The following is a 22,772-nucleotide window of genomic DNA, read 5'->3' on the forward strand; positions in this document are numbered from 1 at the left end:
CTTGCTATTACTTCCTGTCACACCCTCACTAGCCTCTCTGTTTTCTATCTCTGGAAGAAATATTAAGCTTTTGTATTATAATGGCATCCCCAGGTCTAAGAGCATCTACAAACAAACAAAAACTGTAGTATGGCTTTACAGTATATTAAGTTATAAAATGATGTTCCTGTGAGTTTAAGTCTTGTTCAATTAGTTCATGTTAAGGGAAAGCTAGAAGGATGCCAGGTCTGTGATTTTCCTGTGAAATTAGGGTTTCTAAGATTTTTATATACAATTTTATATCTATATATTTTTTTCAAAAAAACATTCTATTATATGCATCGGTAGCTACAGGCGATTACCATAAATGAACCATGATCTTCATTTTAGATTTAATTTAGATTAAATTTTTGTTTAAATGTGTTACTTTGTGTGAATAAACTGGTCAAACTTTAACCAGGTTTAATGCCGTTTCGTTATAAAATAATTGTTTAATAATATTTTTGAAGATTATTATTAGATTTTGCATTGCTCAATACTGTCTTGACATAGTTTGATTTTAATTTTAAGTTTGATTTTAAACTGGTTTGGTGGTGCAAATCTGGCAACCCGGCTGCTTAACAAACATCCAAGTCTATAGTGCTTAATTTGAGACAGAGCCGTCCCTCTTCAGTGATGTGAGCCAAACCACCTGCAGCTGAAACCGAGTATGAGAATGAGAAATGGAGAAGAATCGGACTGCTGGGAAAGCATTTCTTCCCAGATATGGCTGGCGAGGTTTTAGTAATCGAGGATCCCCAGGCGCTCTTTATCAGAAGTCTGCAAACGCGTGTGAAGGAGATAAGACTGCAGGCATATGTAGTAAAGCCAGGATTCATTTGCTGGCTCTGTGGCCTCCTGTGACACATAGCCTTGCGTAATCTCTTGTAGTACACGTTCAACTGAAAGCACATCAATGGGCTCTTTATGCCAAACACACACATTAGCCGCTTCACTAAATGCCAAACGATATCTCGGAGAAGTGCCGGAGAAATAAATGTGAGAACAGGCCTACAGCTGATTCATGGTCATCTTCAGAGAAAGCACGGTGCTGCTTTATTGTAGTAAATCATTAATCTATTATATCCCACCTGCAGCCTAATTAATAATGCTGTTTACGCACGGACTTGGACACGACGCACAACACTATGTGATTGCAAAACAACATGCGAGTTGTTCTGCGGCGTGCATGGACTCTAGGCACAATAAGCTTTTTTTTCGACTAATTAACCTCACGTCCAACAAGTGTGTGATGGGAAAATGAAGCTAAACCTGGAGCGCATGGCCATCTGCAGCACCATGACCGCGCAGGCACCCAGCAGATGCTAGCACCAGTCCCTGAAGTGTGCAAGCCATGTTCAAATGTTCATCACACCTGGATCACCCTGGAGCATCGCCGTCCCTGCCTTCTGACAAACTGTCCTGTCAATGGCTTTGTGCGCTTGCGCACTTCACATTTGCGCGTCTAAATATACGTCTTCGTATATTTTAATACTGGATGCATTTTTCACCGCCTGCTACACATAAACTATGTGCAGAAATGTTCACAGCAATGCAGTACAAAATGCACAAAAAGTGATTTTAGGAGGAACGTTAAACGCCGTTGTAGGGTACATGACATCTTTTTAAACTACAGGGCAAATCTTTCTTTCTGCTTGTGTTTTTCAGATGTGTCCTTTCCAAGATGATTGAGATCCACCAGTTTAGAAAGCCCATTAATAAAACCGATTGTACTCCACAAACTCATTAATAACGCACTACGCTTGGTAGCCTTCTTTACTGCCCAACATGCTTATTATCTACATTGGAAAGCAATGCAAGACTAATGTAGAAGAACGTTAGAGGAGTGAAGAATGAAAGTGGGGAACCGTCCATGTTTTCATCCTCCCTCAGCTACAGCGCAAGATTCATATAGAGTCGAAAAGCTTTCATTTGTGCCAGGGATCCATTTAAACCCGTGGATTCAATTCAAAATTAGAGCTTATGTGTTCATCAGAAATTGAAAAGTAGCATCTAATAGAATGACAATCAGAAAAGCACCCAGACCCAAAGTGACTTATTAGGTTGAGCATGCTATTCATGGCAGACTCAGAAATATAATGCTTTGTTTGATATATTCAAGGTAATATGGTATATTATGATCAATATTTTATTGTTGTAAAAAAATACATAAATAGTATTTCCTCATTTACTATAATAGCAGTAGAAGTAGTGATTATCAAAGGGAAACTATGAGGTCTTCCCATCACCACATTAACAGCACCAAATGATACAGCTCCAATGTTAATGAGCATGCTAATATAGATATTAGAGTTTGAAGCAATCAAAGATTAATTATCGCAGATAAGAGTTCATTAACTACTCACTCAAAGTCATTTGATACCTTATTTAAATCAGGTCATTGGCCTACACGTGTATCCAAATAAGGACTCATTAAAATTTCAACACTTCGGACTAAATATTTACATTCACACAGCTCCAAATTATGATAGTTAACAAGTTATTAACTATTACAGGAACTAGATATCTAATTTACGACTCAACAAAATAGTGTCGAGTGTGATGTTCAAAAGTTGAAAACAGGGAAAGAAACCACAGATTAAAAAGAAATACATTTAGACCTAAATTAAATAAAGTAGCTATTAAAAAAATGCAAACACATCTGTAGTTTCTGTGAGTGCCTTTTTTCTGAACTTTGTTGAAATAAGTATTAATAATATTTCAAGTGATGTTGAGTGTGACGTAACGGTGAAATTGCTTATAATGCTTATAAAAATAAAGTATTCCATCTAAACACGAAAAGTTGAAAAGGTGACGTTGGATGTATATGACTACCCCGCATACTCTCTGCATACTAAAGTCTACCTATTAATCTAAAATTATATATATATATATATATATATATATATATATATATATATATATATATATATATATATATATATATATGTTTATATATGTTTATATATATATATATATATATATATATATATATATATATATATATATATATATAAACATATATATATATATATATATATATATATATATATATATATATATATATATATATATATATATATATATATAAACATATTATTTTTTGCAAAGAAAAGGTTCAACACATTAGGAATCCGATCATGAAAAAAAAAGTGGAATTTACAGTCCAGTCCAAGTTGCAAAACAATTTAACTGCAATCTTAATATCTTTATCTTAATATTTGTAACTAACATCTCGGTTTATCCAAAAGTTCTGCACTTCTTTTACTTTCACATATTCCTTAAATGAATATCATTCTGTAACCCAGAACGAATCGCTTGACTGGTTTCCAATTTTAAACAACACGCAGATGTAATCATGCGAGACAGATGAGACACCCCGCTTATTCCGGCATAAACTGTAAAACATCTCTCAATTCTTATTCATCTGTCCTCTGTCACCTGTTACCTGTTATAGTCACTGCATACATTAACAAAAAAATACACATTGTAAATATTGTAATTAATGTTATCAACACACTCTATAGGTTATTACACTACTACTACTACTTATTATTATTATTATTATTATTATTATTATTATTATTATATCGAATAATATAAACAAAAAGCCATATGTCTAAAAAAGTCTTAATACATTGCTTTAATACTTTGCTTTAAATATGTGATACTTTGTTCTGACTTTTGTTTTTTATATTCAGAAGTTTTATGGATTCCCACAAAGACATATGCGAATAAAACTTTTACCATCATAACAATAAAATCAAGGTACATAATAATAATAATATTCACTTTTTTATTAAATAAAAGTGCAATATCACACGAATATGCAAAGCGCATTTCCCGCATCCAACACCGTTACAAACGTAAAATTGTATAAATTAAGTGTGGAGAAAAAAAATGAAACATCCTATTATTGTGAGACGAACACTAGAGGTTATTTTTACAAATATAGTTTCATTGTTAAACCGTGTTAATTATTTACACAAAACTTAACTTAAACTGCAAAAACTGGCTGTCAGGTGTTTTGGGCCTGTTGGGGGCAGAAACTGGGTTACACTGATTTATAATGAAATGCTATTTGGAAGAAAGAAAAAAAAGAAAAGAACGAAAAGCTTGTGTAAAATGTAAAATGAGACGCTTATTCCGGTGTGGGGATGCAAACAGAACATAATCGAGATTAGAAAAAAGAGCCTATAGCGTTTACTATACAAAAAAAGATATTTTACACATAAATATTCACAGTAATATAATTTCTCTTCAATACAACTCACGCTGTTGTTTTACATAAACGTCCGCTTGCAGTGTGTGACGCGCTCGTTTCCTTCGGCAGTGCATGAGATTATTATTCTTTTTCTTTTTTTTCTGCTTCCTTATTTCCTTGCGAAAAAAACACACTCACAGACATTTCACAACTGAATGAAAACACGCAGTTATTTTTTGTGTGTAATTCTGCAGTGGAGAGGCAACCCGGATCCTCCTGCCCAGACATTTACGAGCTGTCGGTGTCTCCTGCGTGCATTATGAGCCCGGGGGTCGGTTTGTGTTTTTTCAGCAGCTGCGTGATTTTTTCGTCGTCCGAGTTGGGATCTAAAGGCTTGTTGTAATCGTCGTCGTCGTCTTCGTTTTCCGACGCTCCTTTCAGCCGCTCGGTCTCTGAGTCTTGTTTTTTCTTGGCTGATGCCATTTCAGCCGCGTGCCTCTTCCGCCACTTCGTTCTCCGGTTTTGAAACCATACCTGAAATAAAGAATATAAATGCAAATTTTTATACATATAAGCCGAGCAAATATGCATGCAATTATGCTGTATTATACTTTATACAACTAAAAAATAATGCATAAGATTTTACCATTGTAACATATAATACTATGATTGTAACAGTGTAATTGTTTAAACAAGAATAGTGTGTATGCGACTTATTTATTTAAACGCAGTAATATTTATAGAGTTTAGTATAAAGTACATTTAATTAAAAAACTGTGTATACGTTTTCTTAAATGTAGGAAATATTCTTATTTCATTCTACTTTACATTTTGTTTACAATTATTTGAAGCAAAAAGATAGCAAATACAAAATATATTATTCCACGTAGATTACAAAATAATAATAATAATCATTATTGTTATTTATTATTATTATTATTATTGTTGTTGTTGTTTTGTTGTGGTAGTGGTGGTGGTGTTAGACAAAATCCTGATTATTGACAAATTTATTTAAATCATTTATTTATTATTATTATTATTATTATTATTAATAATAATAATAATAATAATAATAATAATAATAATAATAATAATAAATAGCTGATTAATCATTGGAAGGTTTAAATGTAACACTCATGATCTTGCTGTGCTAATTATCCTGAATACAACTTTTTAACCACAAGGTTTAAAAGGTATAAAAATGTGTGTGTGTCTTTAGCTTCTTACTGTGAGAGTTTGTGTTTGTGTTTCTTACCTTCACTTGGCTCTCTGTCATGCCCAGGGAGTATGCCAGGCGCGCTCTCTCCGGTCCCGCTAAATACTTGGTCTGTTCAAAAGTCTTTTCCAGCGCGAAAATTTGCTGACCGGAAAACGTTGGTCTTGTGTGCTTCCTTTTTCCGTCCTTATCCAGCAGCACCGAGTTTTGATCTAAGAAGAACAAAAAGACTGCATTTTAACTCCAGGATTACATAACAAAAATAATGTATAAATTAAAGTACATAAAAACATTTGCTATCAAAATTACTCAATTACATTTAAATCTGGACTTATAAACACCACATCCATAAACATTTCTACCACCACTGGTGCATACAGTATTTAAACCCAAATAGATGTAATGAGCTGTAAGAAGGAATTCAGCACAGTAGGTAAATTGGGGTACATTTTAATAACAGACAATTTCCCTTCGTAGCATTAAAGTACATGCAGCATTTAAACCCAACAAGACACTATTAAATATGAATTTAAAATAGGAGTGAACTTAGTGGTGTGAAAGATAAAAAAAAATCATGCATAATGGGCATATTGAAGAACAAATTAAAAAATATTTTTAAGAAGAAGAAGAATGTATACTTACGAGGCGAACACGCAAATCTGGCATCTCTCCAGTGTGGGCTTTGCACCACTCCCGGCCAGAATATAGGAGTCCTGCCGGGCAGCTCTGCCAGAGGTTTGGGGTACCGGGCAACGGCCACAGCAGCTGCGCTCGGGCTGAAGTAAAGCCCCGGAGGAGGAGGTGGACTCAGACTACTGAAACGAGGCAGACCAGAGAGCAGACCGGCTGGAGAGGACGTTGCTCCAGTAGAAAACACCGACGGCCGACCGAGGATGTCGTTTATGCCATGTGGGGTGGCTGAGGCCCCGCACTGCTGCGATCCCAGAGCCGAGAGTACAGCCGTTGATGTTTTGATCCCCGGGGATGACACCGGGACCCCGCCTGGGTTGGGAGAGGTCGAGGTAGGGGAAGTAGACGAGGCCGGGCCGGTAGATGGTAAGGGGTAAGCCGGGTACAGAGGTGTCTTCATTTCGGTCATGCTGTGCAGAGCAGATAAAGGCGAAGTGTTCAGCAGGAAAGCGCCCTGACGAGGTCCGTCCATTTGCCCCACAGCTAACATAACCGAGCAACTACAGCTCAAAACTGTCTCACAATGTGCAAATTACGAAGAGAGTGGTACAAACAAAATGCGTTATTAATAAAAAAAATAATTGATGTTATTTACTGTTTATGAAATCTCCTACAAAACAAAAAGAGAAGCCTATGATGCAGCAAAGCGCACGAAATTGCAAAATCGCGCATAAAAAGCATCGCATTAACAAAAGTAAGATTATGTTGGATTGTGTTTTTTTTTCTCGTTAAAAATCCGAGTTATTCAGCTTGCTGTGTTAAAGCCATCTCCTCCCAGGCGAAATCCAGTCGCTGAGTTAAAATCATTGCAAATGTTCAAGCTTTGGCATTCTCTTTGAATCAAGAAGAAGACAGAAAAAGAGAGAGAGAGAGAAAGAAAGAGAGACAGAGACAGTTCGAATCGACGGCTATAGGCTGCTATTTAGTGCTGCTTTGAAATCTTCTATAAATAAAACGTCAGTCTTTCTTGGTAGTTCACATATGAAGACCTGGAAGATAATAAAACATTTTCATCGACCTGCTGTCCTTTTGCTGAAAAAGTCCAAACTTTGAGCGTGTCATTCGGAAAGTAGAAAGGCTCGTACCCTGCTGTGATTGGCTAAACCCGATAGTGACGTCATGGCTGTCAGAGACGGGGGGGAAAAAGTGCCGGACTGAATTTGGGAGTCTGTTTTCATTGGCGCTCTCTGTCACCGCTTTACATTTGCACATTAAAAGAGCTGCCACCCGCTATTAAATACTTATATACCTTTAAAAAATGAACAAAAACAACCTAGTTCATTTGAGATCTATTTTTTTCTCTCTCTAAATAATTGGACATCAGCCAGGCGGACTAAATCTTCTTGGGTTTTTTATTTCGAATTTATTTATTCAGTGTTTTATTTTTTTTCCACTTGACACAAAGGTCTAATTAATTCGCATTTGACACCAGTACATGACTATTACATTCAAAGCAGACCAATATATATATATATATATATATATATATATATATATATATATATATATATATATATATTTATTTATTTATTTATTTTTTAAGTTAATTTCCCCCAAATGATTACAATTTAATCGAGACTTAATGGTGGTGAAGGCATGGCTTATGGATGCATAGAGCTGCATATAGAGAAATGTAAAAAGAACACATTTTAATCGAAAGAAAAGAATAACAGTAAATGTATAATAAATGTATAATATAAAATGGAAAAATTGATGACTAAAGCGTTATGACAGAGTCTACAAGCACCATTTGTTCTTTGGAAGAAGGTACATTTTTTATTATATTTTAAAATTATTAGAATAAATGAATTCATAAATGCAGTTATTAGAATAAATATACATTTATTACGCTTATATTTATATGAATTATTTTATATTAGGTATAGGTAGTCTGACAGACAAAAAAAAATGTTTCAATAATGCTTTCGTGTCAGTCATTGTGATTTTTCCAGTGGGACTGTTACCCTGTCTGTGTCCTGCGGTTTGTTTCGGAATGATTTCTTTTCATGATTTCAGGATTCGCAGCGAATTTGCAGCACAAACGCATATTTTTTAGAGACAGCCTAACGTCATAAATAATAAAGGTGTGAATCCAGAGACAAGCAGTCATCATTCAGTCGACAGAAAACGAATATTAATCGACAGCAGCATGTAAATACAAAGCAGATTCGGATCTTATGACATGACACGCATATCCATAAAGCAATCAATATTACAATATTTTATTTGAATAAAATACCTTGCTATACAACAATCATTAAGAACTTTATTAGAATACCTGCTATCTACCTCAACTATCCTTATAAAGACTTTGACATGAGAATATTAATAGGAAAAAAGAGGACGGCATAATATACTACCACTGCACTTCAATGTATCTGTACATAAACGATCAACAACCATTATAAGAGAACCAGAGCGCCACATATGGCGTAGAAGCTATAAATGCATTGTCCTTGTAGTGCATTATACAGGGAATAGGGAACTATTTTTTTTTTTTTAAAAGAGTTAGACTAGTCGAACTCTTAACTTTAACGACACCTAGTGGTGAACCAGCTTAACTGCTCATTCTAGAACATGTAATAATGCCTGTGCAACAAGATTACTGAGTCTACCGCAGGTACCAGACCATAGCAACACCACAGCACCTTTAACATACAGTCTAACTAAAACATTATTAACGATCGCATCATACACATTAAAACATTTTTCCTTTCACATTTCACAAACAATTAATCTGGAAATAAATAAAACAATTGGTAATTCTAGTTTAAAATTTGATGAGATTTTCATAACCAGAAGGGAATAACCCCTAAATGAGAGGTCAATGCACCTAGGGTTGAGTCAGTATTTAGATACTTTCATCTTCCGGCTTCTCCCATTAGGGGTCGCCACAGTGGATCCATACCCCCCGTTCTCTACATCTACCTCATTTAAACCAACTACCTGGCACGTCTTTCCTTACAACATCCATAAACCTCCTCCTTGGCATTCTTTTCCTCCTTCCTGGCGGCTCCAACCTCAGCATTCTCCTACCGATATTAACCTACATTAAGACGCTACATACGGTTACACATACACGTGCCCACTTTTATTTTTCAGAATTACAGCGCCGCCTGGTGGTAAAACCATCTGTGCACATGTGGGATTATTGAAATACTATTTTAATAAAAAAACCATGTGCAACACACTAGAATTGCAGCTGCACAACAAAACTTATGTTAAAAGCAATAATGTATGTAGTCTCTCCACTTTGTGTATAACATATCCCAGAACGTGTTTGACCTTTACCTAATTAATTTTCTAAACAACCTTTTTCTTTTTAAACCAGCAGTCTTTTGTTAAAATTGTATCTTAAGATAATCCATAGCATTCTAGATCAGAGAAACCATTTCAATAGTGCATTCTTTAAATTAAATGCAGAAGAGATTAAGTATTTTAACATTCATCTCTGCCTTCAGTTTTGATTTTGCAAAATATCAGGATTGAAAGTAATTCAAGAAACTACAGCCATTTTAGTGACTGCATTTCCTTAATGAAATGGCAGCTATTAAATTGGCTATTAATGCCATGTTACTGTAGCAGATCTGTATATAAAGGGTGATTGAATACCAAATTATATTTAGCTAGATCAAATGATTTCCATTATCCAATTTTTCATGAATTAAAAAAAAAAAAAAAAAAAAAGCTATGGTAAGTACAAGTAAATTATATCTGCAAAAATGCACTGTTGTGTAAAAGACCCTCCAAACACAAAACAGAAAATAATTCACACACATCAGACCACTTCTTGTTCAAATGTTGGAATTTATTTACATTTACTCCCGAGCCATGAGTTTCTGCTTCTTCAGCTTCTTCTGAGAAACCTACAAACAATTAGAAAACAGTCAATTCATTATCAAATCAAGTGTCAGAAAATCAGCACCCTTATGCAGCTGTTACATGTTAACATGGTAACAGGAGCACATAACTGGAGTAGAAGGCTGCTCAGAAAAACATTTGATTCTTTTCATCATTATTCCAAAGGTGTCCTAAGAAGTCATCATTGCAGCCCAACAGGGGAAAAGAAAAATGAAAGCATATTAAAAATAAATAAATAAGTACCTTTTTCTTCTGAGTGACCTCCTCCTCTGGTTTGGGGACAATCTGCTCCTTCTCAGTGAGGATCATCTCAATGTGGCAGGGAGAGCTCATGTAGGGGTTGATGCGTCCATGGGCACGATAGGTACGCCTGCGCATCTTGGGGGCTTTGTTCACCTGAATATGCTCAATTACCAGTGAGTCCACATCCAAACCCTAGGTGATTTAAAAAAAAATTATAAATTATTCATTTAAAAAGTCAGCTTTGATATTAGTTGAGTTTTACTGAGCAGCTCAATATGACCAGTAGACCAAGTATTTAGGTAGAAACCAGTGCAATTAATGAAATAACGTTTGTAAAGAAAGAAAAAAAAATGTATCCTGTTCTGCAAAATGCCTTTAATTTTGAAATATTTAGATAGAAACTGAGTGGTTTAATAGTGATCTAAATAAGAAGAGGGGGAGGGGGGCTGGAATACTCATACAAGTCTTACATGTAGTCTGACAACCCCCCAGAAAACATTTGATTCTTTTTCTGCCTAATTATTTGCAATATGAAAGGAAACCATCATACAAAATACATTTTATTACATAATACAATTTGTGTCCTTAGGCAGTCCAGAATTCTGCAATCGTTGGGTATAATATGCCCATGTTTCTTTCTTTGACTTTAGTCAAAAAGAGTAACAATATAAATTAATTATCAGATGTTATCAAAGTTGCATGTTTTGAAAAAATATTCCAAGTCATGTCTGTGTAATCAAATACCTTCAGTTCAGCGTTGCTCTCTGCGTTCTTCAGCATGTGGAGGAGGAACTCTGCACTTTTCTTAGGCCAACGTCCCTGAGTCCAGTCATGCTGCTTGGCCTAAGAGGGTTAAAAACAAGCATTGAGAGCTCTGCAAATAGATTTTAGATAATATTTCTTTCCCAAAACATTGTAGGTTGCTCAGATTAATATAGCTGTTTTCATGGTAAATTCCAAAGGTGTCCTAAGATGGTCATCATTGCAACCCAACCACATTTAACTCAGGCAAAAACAAACATGCACACTGAGGACAATTCAACCGGATTTAAATTAATCGATGTTTTGTGGCGTGAACAAAATAGTGTATTTAATCATTTTAACAGTTAATAAAATAACTAAAGAACCAATGACATTGATTCCAAGTAATTACCCCACATAAACAAAGCATCCATACGTTTTTGTGCACAAGCTTCTAGAACCTGATCATCTCATCTCACATTAATGCATACAGAAGTAAACAAGAACCTTGGGTTTAAGCAACAAGAAACAATCTGCATATACAGTTTGTTTGTTTAATTTTTTTTCCCCAACTGGAGTTAATCTGATAGTGACTACTGCATCTAACTTGTTTATAATATCCTTAAATCCTAAACTCATACTAGTCCAGAACCCTAAATGATATGTATTTAACTAAACTTTCTTTCGGCTTCTCCCGTTAGGGGTCGCCACAGCGGATCCTCCGCACGTTTGATTTGGCACATGTTTTACGCTGGATGCCCCTCCTAACGCAACCCTCCCCAATTTATCCGGGCTTGGGACCGGCACTGAGAGTGGCTGGGATGGTTCCCTGACCGAATCGAACCCGGTCGCAGCGGTGGGAGCGCTGTGTCTTAACCACTAGACCACCAGGGGAAATGATATGTATTTAACTGAATATAAAAATGTTTACTGTTCAAATTAACATGTTACTTTAAATGACTTTCAAAGAAAATCAAGACAAGTAAATTAGTAGCCACTATTAATATCAGAGACAAATTAAGATTAGAGCAGGACTGCTTATTTCCCCAAACTCCTCACAAACCGAACAGGTGAATATAATGATATTGATGGGAAGGTGGGATCTGTTCTTAAGTCACTGGATCGGAAGGTCACAAGTTTAAATCCCATCACCACCAAGCTGCTGGGCCACTGAGTAAGACCCTTAATGCTCAACTGCTCAGTTCAAAGATGTTCTGTTAAAGTCTGGTAAATGCCATAAATGTGCATGATACTGTACAGAAAAGAGTCTTAAGTACAATTATGGCTAATTTTATACATTTATCAATTTACACTGTACACAACATAGGTGAGGGAAAATACAAGAAACACCACAGCTTACCTGGGCACAGCGACCGACGCCACCATTGTAACGACGGAAGGGAACACACTGGTGTTTGACCACAACATCCTTCAGGTATTTGGTGGCTTTGCGAATGTGCATGCCTTTGATGGCTTGAGCCGTCTCACGTGTGTTCTAGGAAAAAACAAGACATGTCAAACCAAAATGGAAAACTTAAACAAACCACATTCCACAGAGAAACACAGCTGCTCAGAATTTTTTCAATTCTTTTCATCATTAATCCAAAGGTGTCCTAAGAAGTCATCACCGCAGCTGGTGGACAAATTTCCAATGACTGATGAGTAACAAAGTATATGCTAAGTTTTGAATGAAAAAAAAAGTTAAATAACAGCTGGCTTATATATTTATAAACACATTTAACCAGAGGTCCCAACTGGTTCTAGACAGTGTGACCTCAAATTCAAAGGCTCCATCTCAAATTTTAACCCAGAGCATACTTGGTAATATACTGAATTTTGTGTACCACGCTCATAAGTGTAAGGACAATTTTACACAAATATCATGGCCTACATGTCTGAAACACAACTTGCATCTGTGCTTTCTTGCACTTGATTAATTTACTAAAATAAAAAAATATATACTGTCAGCAACTATTACAAATACACAAATAATCCAAACTGATTTACAAAAGAAAAAACAAAACCACAAGTCAGTTTAAATTTAACCTTAAAAGCCAGAGGCCCTCTTCCATTTGACAAATGTACACATTTCTAAACACTGCAAAATAGATCAATTTATTTATTTATTTAGCAAAGGAAACCCCCAGAACATCACAAACAATACATATTATCTTAAGTGGCCCCATTTGTACACTGCCAGGTCCTGATGCCACCTGATGCCATTAAAACACAATTGCAGTAAAGTTGTACCTTGAAGTGGACACGAAGGTTGGAGCCCCGTGCCTTGCATGCTGTCGGGTAAAAGAAATAAGTGGATTATAATACATTCATTTTTACCAAGCAAAAAAACAAAAACAAAAAAAAAACTTGACACTCACACTTAGTCGGGTTCTCAGGGTCGAGTGAGTAGCGGACCATTTCTGCAGGTCTGTAGACAAAATGAAATAAAATCATTAAGTCATTCATTTAGTGAATCACATTTTCTAACAGGGAAAACACAAGGTTGCTCAGATTGATAAGTTGGTTTCATATTTATTTCCAAAGGTGTCCTAAGATGGTCATCACCGCAACCTGTAATACTTCAATGGATGCAAAGGAACCAAACCTGTTTTAAAGAATAACTAACATTAAAGAAAAACATTTACTACAACTATTAGATAATCATATAACCATTAAAAAAAATTCCCTTTTTTCCCACTATACTTAACTACTACAATGGGATAACATCCATAACAGCTGAATATCATCTCCCAGTCATTCAAACGAATTAAAGACTCAAAAGAGTTTGCACTACAGATCTAGGGCCAAATTAAAGTACTTAAAGCAGTGACATGTTTATAGTCAGACCACCGCTTTCACAAACTACAGGCTGATCATTTCAATGCTAGCTTACATTCAAGTGCCTGTAAGTCAGCCTGGGGCTCTCAAAAGAACAAAATTCCATGTAATATCATTATGGTTGAGAAAACTTCGTTTAAACTTAACAGAATAGTAACATTAATATACAAACTATATATATATATCTTTATCGCCTGCTCCCAAACCTTTGCTAATCGTGACTGTGGCCAATATGGCAGCACCGAAACACCGGAGAAACCTACGACCATTTCTTAAAATAAATCACTCAATATACAAGTTCATAATTACAAATCTTATTAAAAATATACCAAATATACACACAGGTGTGCAAATTCAAACTTAAAACTTCAGGATGATAAAGATATTGAGTGGATAATCTTATACTTCGGGATGACAGCCATCTTTAAGGCACTTACGTTCTCGGGCCGCAGAAGGGAAGAGGAAGTGCAAGGCATGTTGGGAAATCAAATCAGTTCAGTCTTCTTCGGCGCATGTGACTGGGCGTTTGAACGTGCTTTAAACGCGACAGCGGCACTTAGCGGTCAGATTCTGTCATGACTATTATACTACCCAAAACTTGTATTGCTTTTTAGATTTTTATATAAATACATATATTTGACCACATAGAAAATATGCGATTTATGTTTTTGATTTAAAATAATAATAATAAAAAGCTTTAGAACTTTAAATTATCTACAACAAAAATAGTAAATGTTCTATAGCTTCCAAATTTTAGAGTTTCTATGTTTTAATCTTTTAGTGTTATTTTAAGTACTCTGTTTATTAATGGTTTGTTGAAAATAAAAATAGCCTTTGTTCTGAGAAGGAAAAAAATGTCTTTATTTTACCAGTACTGGGAAAGCAGTACCATTTACCTGAGGAAATGTTCACATACAGATAATTTCACAGATATATTTTTTCTTAGGGCTGGACTGACACACACACACACACACACACACACACACAAAGAAACTCATTAACTGTTTAACAATTCAATACGATGTTTTTATGTACAGTATTTATTGATATATTGGCAATTCAGAATGCACTAAAACACAAATATTCTGTACTGGTCAATGCTGCAGTGTTTCTTTTGTTAATTTAAAACCCAGATTACAAAAAAGAATACTGTGAAAAATGTAAATGAAAACAGAATGCAATGAGTAACAAATCACATAAATCAATATTCTATTCACAATAAAAAATAAATAAATAAAAACGAATAATAAATGAAATGTTAAAACTTAGAACATATATACCATTTTAAAGAAAAAAAAAATGTCATTTTGAATTTGATGGCTGCAACAGGTTTGAAAAAAGTTGTGACAGGGCTTTACCACTGTGTAGCATCATGTCTTCTGTCTATATACATCTGGGAACTGTGGAGACCATTTGCTAGCGTTTTGGAATGTTGTTCCATTTGTGTCTAATACAGGATTCTAGCTGCACAACAGTTCTGCGTGTCCTTTGTTGTATTTTTCTTTGCATGATGCACCAAATGATTTCAATTGGTGAAAAGTCTAAACTGCAGGCTTCTACTACGAGTAAAGCTATTCTAATACATGCATCAAGGTGTCTATTCATGGTGTCTATTCATGGTGTTCAAAATTTTGATTTGACTAACCACAGAAAAGTTTTCCACTTTGCCTCAGTACAGTATATTTTAAATTAGCTTTAGCCCAGAGAAGATGGTGGCATTTCTGGATCATGTTCACACATGCAGTGCTGCCTGACAGCCTGAAGATCACGGGAATCCAATTTAGATGTTTTACACCCTTGTCCCTTGTGCACAGAGATTTCTGGAGATTCTTTGAGACATTTGATGAGATTATGTACTGTCATTGATGATATATTCTTCTGTTTTGTGATTTTATGTTGAGATACATTATTCTGGAATTGTTCCACAACATGTAGACACGTTCTTTTACAGATTGATTATTCTGTTTCACTTTGTACTGTAACATATAAGGTTGGAATGACAAAAAAGTCGACTTGGCTATTTCACTTCCACTGAGAGCTTGCTTCTTGATGTCAAGCAGCACAAGAATTGACAAGCACAGCTGACCAGTCAGCTTTTCCGCAATGCACACACATCACTGTATCCTGTACAGTGAATTGGGTTTTGAGCTGAACCACACAATCATTAATGATTATATTAAATGTATATATACATTTAATAGTGTCAATAGTGGATCTGTAAAGCAGAGATAGAGCTGGTTAAAAGATAACAGTCTCTGATCAGCATTACTCAATTTGGTTGTGTTTGAGTGGAGGTTTGGGTTGGTACTTTAAATGTTGGTACTATGATTGGTAAAGGGAGAGAGATAGCTGATATGATGGAGAGGAGAAAGGTAGATATGTTGTGTGTTTAGGAGACCAAGTGGAAAGGGAGTAAGGCCAGGAACATTGGAGGTGGATTTAAACTGTTTTATCATGGTGTGGATGGAAAGAGAAATGGTGTAGGGGTGATTCTGAAGGAAGAGTACAGTAAGAGTGTAGTGGAGGTGAAGAGAGTTTCTGATAGGGTGATGATCGTGAAGCTGGAAGTTGAAGGGATGATGATAAATGTCATTAGTGCCTATGCTCCACAAGTTGGCTGTGAGATGGAGGAGAAGGAAAAATTCTGGAGTGAATTAGATGAAGTGGTGGATGGTGTACCTAGGAAAGAACGATTGGTGATTGGGGCAGACTTTAATGGGCATGTAGGTGAAGGGAACAGAGGTGATGAGGAGGTGATGGGTAGGTATGGTTTTAAGGAGAGGAATGTGGAAGGGATTTTGCTAAAAGGATGAAAATGGCAGTGGTGAACACTTATTTTAAGAAGAAGGAGGATCATAGGGTGACGTATAAGAGTGGAGGAAGGTGCACACAGGTGGACTATGTGCTATGCAGGAGATGCAACCTGAAGGAGATTAGAGACTGTAAGGTGTTGGCAGGGGACAGTGTAGCTAGACAGCATCGGATGGTGGTCTGTAGGATGGTTTTGGAGGTGAAGAAGAAGAGGATGAGAGTGAAGACTAAAAGAAGAATAAGATGGTGGAAACTTAACGAGGAAGAGTGTAGTGTGAGGTTAAGGGAAGAGGTCAGACAGGGGCTCAGTGGTGTTGAAGAGGTGTTGGATGATTGGGCAACTACTGCTGGCGTGATGAGGGAGGCAGCTAGAAAAGTACTTGGTGTGACATCTGGAAATAGAAAGCAAGAGAAGGAGACGTGGTGGTGGAATGAGGAAGTGCAGCAGAGCATAAGGAGAAAGAGGTTGGCAAAACAGAAGTGGGATAGACAGAGTGATGAGAAAAGTAGGCTGGAGTACAAGGAGATGCGGCAGCAGGTAAAAAGGGATGTGGCGAAAGCCAAGGAAAAGGCATATGTTGAGCTGTATGAGAGGTTGGACACTAAGGAAGGAGAAAAGGATTTATACCGATTGGCCAGGCAGAGGGACCGAGCTGGGAAGGATGAACTGCAAGTTAGAGCAGTAAAGGATGGAGAGGAAATGTGTTGACTAGTGAGGAGAGTGTGTTGAGAAGGTGGAGGAGTATTTTGAGCAGCTGATGAATGAGGAAAATCAGAGAGAGAGAAGGTTGGATGATGTGGAGTTGGTGAAGCAGGATGTAGATAGGATTAGTAAGGAGGAAGTGAAAGCAGCGATTAAGAGGATGAAGAGTGGAAAGTCGGTTGGACCAGATGACATACCGGTAGAAGCGTGGAGATGTTTAGGAGAGATGGCAGTGGAGTTTTTGACCAGATTGTTTAACAGGATTTTGGAAGGTGAGAAGATGACTGAGGAATTGAGAAGAAGTGTGCTGGTACCGATCTTTAAGCATAAGGGAGATGATGTGCAGACCTGCAGTAACTACAGGGGAATTAAGTTGATCAGTCACACCATGAAGTTATGGGAAAGAGTAGTGGAAGCCAGGCTGAGAGAAGAGGTGACCATCTGTGAGCAACAGTATGGTTTCATGCCGAGGAAGAGCACCACAGATGCCTTATTTGCTTTGAGGATGTTGATGGAGAAGTATAGAGAAGGACAGAAGGAATTGCATTGTGTATTTGTGGATTTAGAGAAAGCGTCGACAGAGTGCCAAGAGAGGAGTTGTGGTATTGTATGAGGAAGTCAGGTGTGTCAGAGAAGTATGTGAGGGTGGTGCAGGACATGTATGAGAACAGTGTGACGGCAGTGAAGTGTGCAGTAGGTACGACAGACTGGTTCAGGGTGAAGGTTGACTGCATCAAGGATCGGCCCTGAGCCCTTTCCTGTTTGCAGTGGTGATGGACAGGTTGACGGACGAGGTCAGACAGGAGTCTCCTGGACTATGATGTTTGCGGATGATATTGTGATTTGTGGTGAGAGTAGGGAGCAGGTTGAGAAGAGCCTGGAGAGGTGGAGATATGCGCTGGAGAGAAGGGGAATGAAAGTCAGTAGGAGTAAGACAGAGTACATGTGTGTGAATGAGAGGGAGGGCAGTGGAGTGATGCGGTTGCAGGGAGAAGAGCTGGAAAAGGTGGAGGAGTTCAGGTACCTGGGGTCAACAGTGCAAAGTAATGGAGAGTGTGTTAGAGAAGTAAAGAAAAGAGTGCAGGCAGGGTGGAGTGGTGGAGAAGAGTGACAGGAGTGATTTGTGATAGTAGGGTATCTGCAAGAATGAAAGGGAAAGTTTATAGGACTGTGGTGAGACCTGCGATGTTGTATGGATTAGAGACAGTGGCATTGAGTAAAAGACAGGAGGCGGAGCTGGAGGTGGCAGAGCTGAAGATGTTAAGGTTTTCGTTGGGAGTGACGAGGATGGACAAGATTAGAAATGAGTTTATTAGAAGGACAGCGCATGTAGGATGTTTTGGTGACAATGTGAGGGAGGCGAGATTGAGATGGTTTGGACATGTGCAGAGGAGGGACATGAATTATATTGGTAGAAGAATGCTGAGGATGGAGCCACCAGGTAGGAGGAAAAGAGGAAGGCCAAGGAGGAGGTTCATGGATGTGGTGAGGGAAGACATGAAGGTAGTTGGTGTGAAAGAGGCAGATGTAGAGGACAGGGTGGTATGGAGACGGATGATCCGCTGTGGCGACCCCTAATGGGAGCAGCCGAAAGAAGAAGAAGACTGAACCACACAATAGAAAAGTGTATGGTCACTTTTCTATTACAGCAAGTCTCATCATTATTATTCACTGTTATACAAAGAGTACAGTAGAGCTGAGAGCACACATATTGTGGAGTATATTGTGGAGTGTGTGGCTCTGACTAGCTAAGTCCCAGGTTCACAATCTGTCCCAAACAGAGATGTTCTGGCACAATCTATTAATGTCCACACATATGACTCTGAAAAAGGAGTCTAGAGGGTCCAGATAAATGAGGACACAGTATAGCTTCAGGTTGACTAGGGTGTAATGTGGTCTATAAGCAAAAACTGCACTGGGTAAAGAAGGGAGTCAGAGGCGGACAAGTAGATTTAGTAGTTCTTAGGTTGTCAAAAATAAGATACATGTCATGCTTAGGGTATTAATATGACTTTGACACCCAGATTTCTGTTTTGCTTTTCCTAACACACTAATCAGTATTTTGTCCACTCAAATCCACACATCCCTACTTGACTTGAAGGTACTTGAAATTACATCTTGAGTTTGAAATATGTGCATTGCTATATTTTTTAAATTTTATACAAATATTTTTATTTTTCTATATTTTTTTGAATCTTTATGACAACTCTAGGAATTGGCCCACTGGTTTCTGAGTGTCCCATTTTAGTTTTGTATGATTTATTTCAGGGGTTTTCAACCGGTGGTCTGCGGCCCCCTGGTGGTCAGCGGCGGCATTGCACGTGGTCCGTGACAGCCTACATAATTTCACTATTAAAATCACTTTTTTTCCATAATTTATTTTTCCAAACATTTCCAGAATATTTGCACATTAGTGGGAAAACTAAATTTAATGAAAATATCTAAAATATTCAAACTGACACAGGATAGGCTTTGCACCTATCAGGCCTATGCTTTGCTAACGTTGCGTTTTGCGTCATATACGTACACATTCATCTTGCGCGCGAAATAGACCAGCATCTCAGAGTTAAGAAAACACATTATTCAGGTTTTATTGAATAGACGCTTAATAGTTTTGGTGAATTGAAATTTCATTGAGATGTCAACAGACTCTGTCAGGAGGCATATGTATGATACACAACCCCTTATGAAGTTCTGGATAAGTTGCCAGACAGAATTTCCAGAGCTTTCCAGAGCTCCAGAGGTGTCTTTTACCCTTTCCAACTACATACCTTTGTGAGAGCGGTTTTTCCACACTGGCATATCTAAAGAACAAGTACAGGGCAAGGCTAAAACCAGAGAATGATATGAGGGTGTCACTATGTACCACTATATCACCACGAATAAACAGACTGTGTGGAAGTCACCACGCCCAGAAATCCCACTAACAGGTAAGGAGTACCCCCCCAAACACAATATTGGGCCGGGGATTACTTGTTAGTCAGAATGGTGGTCCCTGGCACAGAACCAGTTAAAAACCCCTGATTTATTTGATCAATTTTGTAGTTTCCTTAATTTGCAGCTAGATGGAAGCAAATGACACAAAACTAAAACATTTAAAATGTATTTTGGGTGCATTATATTTAAATTTGGTAGAGCATAATTAGTCTTTAGGATTATCTCTATTATATAGAAAATATAAAAACTACTACACATGAGCCTCATTATATTTAAATGTTGAAACCCTTTGTGTACTACATTTGAACCTTTGTGGTTTTAGTTTTGGCTTCCTAGCTGAAAATATCAGAAACCATAAGAAATTTCTAGTGGATCCTATAAAGTATTAAAGAGTTTCTGCTTGTCTGTAATGGTGGTTTAATAGGATGTCAATTCAAGTAGGCTTTATTGTCATTCCAACCATATACAGTGCAGTACACAGTGAAATGAAACAAAATTCCCTCAGGACCAATGTGGTACACCAGACAACATAAATTTACAAAAAGGAACACAGGACTACACAACATTTAAAACTAACAGCATAAAGTGCACATGTCCAACATTTAGTGCACACGACAAAGGACAACATATGGAGACAGTAAACACAGTGACTGTCAATACAGTAGACATGGCCACATTGTAGCACCAACCAGTAGGGTACAGAAGGTTGGTGGTACAGGATGTGTTACCTCTAATTGTTTCTTTTGGCTTATTGCATCGTTAAGCTGATCAGTTGAATCATATGTTTATAATTAGAATAGTGAGAGGTGTATGAGTCAGCCTGACAATCAGGTCCTGTCTGCATGTTATATAAATTGCAATGCAAAGTAATGTTCTTTCATTTAGATGTAGAATATTATTTTTAGACATTTCCAACTGCAAAAAGAAAAGCAAATGCTCATGATATCACAGATTCCTTTAGAAAAAAAAATAGCAAAATGAGCTGTTCAGAAGATGTAAGCAGTTCTGCAAGTCATCCTGGATAAAGGCATCTCACAAATGCCATACATGTAAATGTAAAAGTAATTACTCTTGTTTCAAAGCTGAGACAATGATCTGATTTACAAAATAGAGCAGTTTATGAAAATAATACTTCAGTTATGATTTGTTAGATATTTTGTGATTACACAATCTAACCACTAGATGGCAACAAAGTACACACTCAATACGGCCCGTTTAAGTAAGATATTTGTCATATAGGCCTATATGTCAAGGGAATCATTAGACTTTGGGGTGGGCTTAAATTGTAGGTTTCCACGTGACTACCGCATTAATAATGAATTACATTAAATACTTTCCTTCTTATTACTATAAAAAAAATTATATATTAGATATTTTTTTATGCATCTTAAAGTGATTAACTTTCACTTTGCTTATTGCCATGATCTCCCACTGAAAAAAAAATTATAATATGACTAATATTATGGATCATGTGCCTAAGTCAGCCATATAGCTCATTTAATGCCCTCAATATTATATATATCACTAGGCCCAGTCAAAATAATTGAATTCCTTGAATTGTGGACCCACATGGTGTGTTTGTTTGTGTGTGTGTGTGTGTGTGTGTGTGTGTGTGTGTGTGTGTGTGTGTCAACATCTCTATTTAACTGAAATGCTTCAAATACAGATAATTAAGTGGTCTTAAGGGGCCTGGGAATTTTTTGACTGATGCTGCATGTTGCAGGGTTGCCATTAGACTTTGATGACAGCAGCAGAAACATCCGGGTAACAGAGCACTCTTGAGGGAAGAAAGCTATCTGGCGAGAGCTCAGAAATTCTCTCAGAGTGCTCCCAGAGGGGGTACAATCTAAGTAACACAGCTTTTCTCCTGTCAAGAGAAAGAATGAATAGTGCAAACTGTCTGCTTTTCTCTGCATCAAGTGCTGATGGCATAACCCTGGCTCGCTGAATCAGTCGCACACAGCAGAGTCTCCTGTTTCTCACCACTTCCTGCTTCCTAAGAACCACCGCACACCCTTCCAAATCTCCATCACACTGGTCTTTTTCTTTTTACAAATCAGTTGTCAAGTGTGCACATCTCCGACCAGTTAAACACGGATACACAACTTGTCCTACTCATCCTTAGCTTAACGAAAGTTATGTGTTCATGTTGCAGTATTGAATGGCTGTCTGGAAAATCTGCTGCCAGATGACTTACAGGCCCCTGCAAGAACAAGCCCTGGGACAGCTTGAGCACCGATCGCTGATCAATGTGCATTTTCTTTTTTCAAGAACAAGCATTACATTACGTGAGGATATGTTCTGTGTAGCAAAAGCACATTGATCTTTTAAAACAGCACACACTTGCATGAGGTATGTGCATTATCCTGCTGAGCTTTTTGGAGCTCCATTACATTTGCCTTTTGAATGATATCTAGGTAAATGTATAAGCCAGGATTTTTGCAGCTTTGCAGAATTTCCTGCTTGGACTTGGCACATCTTGGTTTTCAGCTAATGGATTAGTCTTTGGA

The 22,772-nt window shown here is 37.2% G+C and overlaps 2 protein-coding genes and 4 non-coding genes across 6 annotated transcripts; all 6 read right to left on the reverse strand.

The window, feature by feature from the left end:
• Positions 1–3,800: 3,800 nt before the first annotated feature.
• nkx6.1 (NK6 homeobox 1) lies at positions 3,801–7,534 on the reverse strand. The gene is made up of 3 exons (XM_046868205.1): positions 6,081–7,534; positions 5,478–5,650; positions 3,801–4,756 (listed from the first exon to the last, which is right to left on the reverse strand). Exons 1-3 carry the CDS (start codon positions 6,616–6,618, stop codon positions 4,511–4,513), a joined length of 957 nt encoding a protein of 318 aa, XP_046724161.1. The 5' UTR covers positions 6,619–7,534; the 3' UTR covers positions 3,801–4,510.
• Positions 7,535–9,915: 2,381 nt separating this feature from the next.
• Positions 9,916–14,303, reverse strand: rpl17 (ribosomal protein L17). Its single transcript, XM_046868206.1, has 7 exons — positions 14,249–14,303; positions 13,352–13,401; positions 13,224–13,264; positions 12,334–12,468; positions 10,977–11,075; positions 10,233–10,424; positions 9,916–9,994 (listed from the first exon to the last, which is right to left on the reverse strand). Exons 2-7 carry the CDS (start codon positions 13,389–13,391, stop codon positions 9,947–9,949), a joined length of 555 nt encoding a protein of 184 aa, XP_046724162.1. The 5' UTR covers positions 13,392–13,401; positions 14,249–14,303; the 3' UTR covers positions 9,916–9,946.
• On the reverse strand, positions 10,111–10,179 carry LOC124398516. Its single transcript, XR_006928075.1, has one exon. It is a non-coding gene; the product is annotated as a small nucleolar RNA SNORD58 (small nucleolar RNA).
• On the reverse strand, positions 11,152–11,220 carry LOC124398517. The gene has a single exon (XR_006928076.1). It is a non-coding gene; the product is annotated as a small nucleolar RNA SNORD58 (small nucleolar RNA).
• Positions 12,539–12,606, reverse strand: LOC124398515. Its single transcript, XR_006928074.1, has one exon. It is a non-coding gene; the product is annotated as a small nucleolar RNA SNORD58 (small nucleolar RNA).
• Positions 13,476–13,543, reverse strand: LOC124398518. The gene has a single exon (XR_006928077.1). It is a non-coding gene; the product is annotated as a small nucleolar RNA SNORD58 (small nucleolar RNA).
• Positions 14,304–22,772: the final 8,469 nt, after the last annotated feature.

Source organism: Silurus meridionalis, chromosome 15 (assembly GCF_014805685.1).
Source record: "Silurus meridionalis isolate SWU-2019-XX chromosome 15, ASM1480568v1, whole genome shotgun sequence".
In the NCBI taxonomy this organism is placed as follows: Eukaryota; Metazoa; Chordata; class Actinopteri; order Siluriformes; family Siluridae; genus Silurus; species Silurus meridionalis.

What these genes read in the sequence shown, in the direction of transcription:
- nkx6.1 (XM_046868205.1), bottom strand. Translation starts at nt 6,618, where the DNA reads ATGTTAGCTGTGGGGCAAATGGACGGACCTCGTCAGGGCGCTTTCCTG. An exon ending in CAGATTTGCGTGTTCGCCTC is followed by an intron (nt 5,651 to 6,080) that starts GTAAGTATACAT and finishes TGTTCTTCTTAG; the next exon opens with ATCAAAACTCGGTGCTGCTG. An exon ending in TGACAGAGAGCCAAGTGAAG is followed by an intron (nt 4,757 to 5,477) that starts GTAAGAAACACA and finishes TCTTTATTTCAG; the next exon opens with GTATGGTTTCAAAACCGGAG.
- rpl17 (XM_046868206.1), bottom strand. Translation starts at nt 13,391, where the DNA reads ATGGTCCGCTACTCACTCGACCCTGAGAACCCGACTAAGT. An exon ending in CCCTGAGAACCCGACTAAGT is followed by an intron (nt 13,265 to 13,351) that starts GTGAGTGTCAAG and finishes TTTACCCGACAG; the next exon opens with CATGCAAGGCACGGGGCTCC. An exon ending in AGAGCAACGCTGAACTGAAG is followed by an intron (nt 10,425 to 10,976) that starts GTATTTGATTAC and finishes TAAATCACCTAG; the next exon opens with GGTTTGGATGTGGACTCACT.